At 46.6% G+C, this 6,069-nt stretch overlaps 1 protein-coding gene across 1 annotated transcript in view; it reads right to left on the reverse strand.

Moving 5' to 3' along the window:
* Nucleotides 1–5,943, reverse strand: part of APCDD1 (APC down-regulated 1) — a 33,436-nt gene extending 27,493 nt beyond the window's left edge. Inside the window, exon 1 of the mRNA XM_046672065.1 lies at nt 5,736–5,943. Coding sequence (XP_046528021.1) covers nt 5,736–5,793 — 58 coding nt within the window. The 5' untranslated portion in view covers nt 5,794–5,943. The remainder of the gene's footprint in view (nt 1–5,735) is intronic.
* Nucleotides 5,944–6,069: the final 126 nt, after the last annotated feature.

A 6,069-nucleotide genomic window follows, 5' to 3' on the forward strand; every position in this document is an offset into this window, starting at 1 on the left:
TAGTCTACTCTTCAGAGAGTGAAAACTCCCAATGATATCAAATGAAAGAACATATTTCCTGAAATGAAAGGAAGCATAGGGTTGACCATTTACATAGAGATTTACACACTAAATACAAGGCCCACGTGGCCAGGTGCTGCTGACACCACTGAATTCACCAGATCATGCACACACAACGCAGTCCTTAGGATAGTTTTCAAGAGGACAAATGTAGGACTTCTGCTTCTGTCATCCACAGCAGAACTTCCTCCCGACCCCCAGGGCCTCAGAAAACCAGCCAGCCCATCGACAGGGACTGGGCAGAATGGCGGAAGGGAGCTGGGAGGGAGGGAGGCAGTGACTGCTGCCGTTGAACGTCAATATTCATTGGTTCAACCAACAGTTGAATGCCTACTACTTGCGAGGTCACCTCTTCGGCATGGACCATGTTGACATACGGAAGAAGAAGTGAAATAGCAGGATGCTCCAGGTCCAAGTCCCCAATTTTTCACTAACGCTTAAAAATCTGACATCTAGATATATCCCGCAGTTTTTCACCTGCCATCTACATTGAAAACCAAAAGTTCCAAATCATTTTACATTTACAACTCATAAAATGTAAAAGCAGTTGGGAAGGAAACAATTCTCAAGTTGAACTTGTTGGGACTTGGGACTAAACTAATCTTTGATCAGGTTAGTGTCTATGTATGTACTTTAATGCTTAAAGAAAAATTTTAAAAGGCTAAAGTATAATGTCAAGATATTAACACTAGTTGTCGCTGAGTAGAGGGTTTTGATGACTCTTTTTTTGTTCGTTTAGCATGTTTCTGTACTTTATATAATGTGACATGTATTACTTTGATAATCAGAGTGAGAAAGTATTCTCAAGTTAGAACTGGCGTCATACATGAAAACTCCAAGCAGATAACAGGTGACCGATTAGATTAAATACAGGTATTACTTGGTCCTGAAATTGCCCTGCTCACGTAAATAAGCAGTCATTACTGTAAATGCGTGCTTTGAAGTGGATCCTGCTAGATAAACGCCAGCACAGCTTCCCATTTTTTGGAATAAACGCACGTATGTATCACAGACATACTGAATTTTACCGCTATACAGGTACCTATGCTTACCAAGCTCTTGTTTTTATTTCCAATTTTTTTGAGCTGAAGGCAAAGAAAGCTGCTTTTGCCAATCTTTAAACCTTCATGTCTAAAGGTATTTTCCCTTTATGAGAAGTATAATAAAGTCAAGATTTCAAATCCCTGGCTCCATTTAACTTTAGTTGAACACAAGGTAATTTTCTGTTGTTTTCTTCTAATGCCATGGTCCCCAGGCTAGACACTAGGTTCGAACCAAAGATTGCGAAATTTGCATGTTGGGTCTGTAGCTGACTGCTGCTGCCTCGCCCATGCTCCTCAGCATAGTGTGTGTGGAGTGTATGTGTGCGCCTGTGTACATGGAGTATGTGTTTCTGCATGTGAGTATAGCGCATGTGAAGTGTGTGCATGGCACGTGTTGTGTGTGTGTGTGTGTGGTGTGTATGCACAGCGTGTGTTTGGCACGTGTGTGGTGTATGTGCATGGTGTGTGTGCGCAGTGTGGTCTGCCAGGATTCCCAGCAGGGAGAATACTGCCGTCGACTACAGTTTGCCATCCTCCCAGCTCTGGGGCTCTACAATGAGTCTTTCTTCCTCACCCCTAGATATTCTTCAGGAGAGGGGGACTGCTGCTCCTCACAACCCCGTCGCTTGAAAGCAGTGGCACGTGGCACGTGGTAGGCCCTCGTAAACGAACTTGTTGAATGAATGGTGACTTGAATGAATGAAACTGGAAAATCCTTATAGAGCAGACTCCCTTTAATAATTTGGATGACATCATATCCTTTCTCTAACCTAGATACCTATCATGTGAGTTTCCAGAATAATTTTATTCCCAAACTGGAGAGAACGAAAGGACAACCTGTACACATAGAATCTCGACACAGTGAGACGTGTGCGTGGATGACGCTGTCAGGTTTCAATGAAGTCTTCTCTGTAATCACGTGCACTCTGCATGCAGAGTGTGTTGAAGACAGCCCTGTGGGTAAGCTTTCAGCAGACGAATACCATCACTAACGTCCTCTCACATTCTGGTCCTAAAGGTTCTATGCTTCACTTTGATTATATCAAGTTGTCATCAGCCTGTCCCTAAACGGCATGTAATTACACACTGACATCATCCACTTATGGGCAGGTCTTTTCTCATTTAGAGAGAGAAAAGGATGAACGGGGCTATTATAAATCTGCTTAGCCGCATGTTTGAAGCAAGTCAATTTATTTCACAGGAGGATATTTAACATCTAAGACTCTTGCTCTCTGTTACGTAGAGATGAATCATATTTCAAGACTTCATTTTATAACAAGAGGGGTAAAGTGCAGGAAAAACAATGTTTTCTTGGTTACAAAACTGTCTTTAGTAAAACAGTATTTCAAAGATTCCTATTTTATCCTACTTAAATGTTCCCTCACAGTTTGTTGATTAAGCTATCATTCGGTTATCTGCAGTTTTTTAAAATCTGGATAGAATATGCTTGAGTGAAAGGGAACAGCTCAAAAGTGTCTTCCCCTGTCAGAAAAGTCAATGAATTCTACAAAAGCAAACAGCATTGGGGAACAGAACATCTCTCCCAGCGTCGGCTCCAGACCTGAAAACCGAACCTTCCATTATCAGGGAGAATTACTTGCGTGTTAAAGCACCACGTATTCTGGAATACCTCACGCTAATCTGGGTTTCTGGAGCTGAATGATTTCTGTGGTTCTTCGCCTAAGCAAAGAAACAGCAATAATGGACATCTTCCAGCCACATACCTTCATGATATTCAATAGGTTTTACTTGGATTAAGAAATGCAATTGTTTTCAGAGGTTGAAGGAGAGGAAAGGAAAACTGACATGTATACTTTTACGCCATCAAATTTGGAACTTGAGTCTTGCATTACACTTACCATTTTAAAAAACAGCAAAAATAAACAACAGGCTCGAGTCCTGCCAGAGCCTAATTTACTCACCAACGGGACCTAGAGGTGATCTAAGACTTCAATGAGGTGAAACAGAAATCACCCCAAAACTGAACAAAGACTGGATGCCAGACGTACTGGTATCAGCAGTGCCCTCACAGAATCATGAAAGCCTGTGCACTTTTTAATCTTATAAATGTGACTTGTTAGTGCAACAATCTATAAATGATGTCTGCACTTAATTTATTAAAGTTTGTCACAAGTACATTCAAAATCACAGGAAATACGTTTTTACCTACTAATTGCTACCCTAAACAGACAAATGGTATCCTATGGTTATCAAACTAAAATGGCTATTTATCAGAAAAAAGCCATTCAGCTGTTCCGAAAAGATTTCAGGTAATTTCCTTCATACTTATAACTTCTATTAAAATAAATGACCAAGCTCCACTTGCTACTTCAAAATTTTAAATGCTTGCAAAACCCCAAACTATCAAGAAGGATGCACTCAGCAAGCCCTTCTCCTGGGTTAAGTTGGTTACAACCCATTTTTTGTTAAAATGACTTAATCAAGTAAAAATCAGGCAAAAAGAGGAGAAAGGGAGAGTACCCAATTCTCTCCCGGTCTTCTACAGGATCCTAGCCAATTCCCAAGATTTCTACATTCAACCACTAGGCCCTCTGTTTCTCTTCTTCGCTAGAGTACAACACTGCCTGTGGGATTGGAGGAGATCGCCAGCGGGCTTCGGTGTTAACTTTGCCATTGCAGACTCACTTTGAAATTGGATAACTTTTTCTAGGGCTATTTTGTCATCCAATTAAACTTCACAGACCTCCTTTTGTATCTTTTATCCTCTTTGCCATACACACACATGCACATAGAGCATATATGTACCGTCCTCCCATTTACGGCGTGGACTGCCCCCTCTTTACTCGCTCCCTCCAGACTGTTCTCCTCCTGGCACCACCGGGTCTGGGTAAATCCCAGATCCCGAGGAGTTCAGCCCAACTCAGACTTGAATTTGGAGATTTGGGGCTCTCCTTGAACCTCACCAAGGTTTCCTGCCAGCTATTAATATCCCAGCTTGGACTGGTAGGGTAGGAAGTATACTTACCACCCCACCTCTCAAAGGAGGAAAAAAATCTTAGTCTGAGCTCGCCTGGGCTGCATCTCTGAGCATCCCTTTGGTAGTCAAGAGGCAATGGTTTTACGCAAAAAATTCTGTTTTTGCAAAATTTTCCTTTTTAAACTCACTTGACCACACTATCTTTGTTCTTCCTAGATATTACAACAGATTTTTTTAAGGGGACAATTTTCTCTGTTTCATCTCTCTCGCCCTCTTTTTTTTTTGGTGTGTGTGGCAGTTGCCGTTTGATCTGTTCATTGGCTCTGATTTGTTTCATGTTTCAGCCAAAGATTAAAACTGCTCTGTAATTCTAAGCAGATGGGCCTAGGAGTGCAACCCTATAATTATACCTTCTCTCTTTGGCCTTCCAACTGCGAGCCTTCCATCCTGACTTTTAAAGTGTGGATCACTGGGGCTCAGAGCACACCTTGGCAATTTGGCCCGTCTGGCCCAGTGGACAGGGTCACACAGCCGGAGTTGCTGAGCTGCCCAGCTGCCTGCCCGGAAGCAGGACTATAAGAAAACAGCCGTTTACAGCTTTCAGGCTAGCCTTCCTCCATCTTCTGGGGAGTGACAACCTGATCTTCAGCGCTGGCTACAATGCATTCTGAAGCTCACTCCAGCTGCAGGTCCTGCTCAGAAACTTAAGAGCGTCCTCCCTCGGGGTGCTGATCTGATCTGCAGAGGTTTTGGGAAGCATGGTAGGTGGTGAGGAAGCAGAGCCGAGGTGCTCCTGGTGGAGATGCTCTGCTGAAATGTCAGGTGTCCATGAGGGAAAGTTGGCTCAGGACATCTGAATCAGCACGAGTTCTGCCACCGCCTGTCCTGATGATCAACACCAACCCAACACCGAAACTGCCTTGGCAATCCCCCTGCAATTCTGTCTTATTTTTCTCAGTGCAATTCCTGGAACTCCTTTAAAGCGCTGATGGTCTCTGGCTAGGGGTTTACAGAGCTCCTGAGAAAACGTGGCACATGAGTAACAGAAACAAGACGATCAAGCTAGAGCATGAGGGCAATAAGGTGCCAAGTTCCGAGAGCCTGGGAGATTTATTTTAATGTTCACATCTTGGCTATTAGAAGCCCCCTGCTCCTTGAAACTGCGGCCAGTCTACTTAGGAGAAACGCCATCACCACCCCTTCAACATACAATCGTCCTCAGAAGGGCATACAGAAACACCGCGGGCTGTTTTTCCCCTTAAATGCTCAGTTTCTCTTTACAGTCCCATAAACGCTTGGACCCCATCAGGAGCCCCTCCTGCACTCTGACGCTTTGGAAACAGGATCGCCAAGCCTGCGATTTCATGACAGGCTACAGTTTGAAAACCCAACAGAGTGGATCAAAGTTTTCCCTAGGACTTGATGCAATCGATTCAGGAGATAAAAGGTGTCTGTGTGTGAGCGCTTTGCACCCTTTCAGAAAGACAACTCCAACCGCCAAACAGCCGTGGGCGCCGCTGGGGGAAGGGGCGCCTAGGAAGCGCCAAGCAGGAGGAGGCAGGGCTCTGCTCCGGCGTGCGCGGGGACCGGGAGCCTGCCGCGATGGGGACCCGGCTCCGGGGGGTTTCTGCGGCTCCCGGGGGTCCCATCCTCTGGCCCCGGCGGCGGCAGTCACCCTCCCACCCGGGACTCACCGTGAAGCAGGAGGGCCGGGAACAGGTAGGTGAGCAGGAGGCGGCACAGGCAGGACATCTCCAGTCCTCCTCCGGGATCACCCGCGCGCACCGAACCGCCCGAGCCCCTCGCCGTCCTGGCACCCTGCTCCCGGGGGACCGCCGCGGCGCCGCGCGCTCTGCCCTCCCGCCGCCAGCCCGGGAGGACGCGACGAGGCGAGCGCTCGGGCGCGGGCACAGCGGGGCGGCTCCGCTCCTCGGCCACAGCCCGCGTGCGGCCGGGCCAGGCCCGCGCTTCAGGCGGCCGCCGAGCGCCCCATGCCCGGGGGGCGCGGCGCGGGGGCTGCGGGGCGCG

The sequence above is a fragment of the Equus quagga genome, chromosome 9 (assembly GCF_021613505.1).
Source record: "Equus quagga isolate Etosha38 chromosome 9, UCLA_HA_Equagga_1.0, whole genome shotgun sequence".
Lineage (NCBI taxonomy): Eukaryota > Metazoa > Chordata > Mammalia > Perissodactyla > Equidae > Equus > Equus quagga.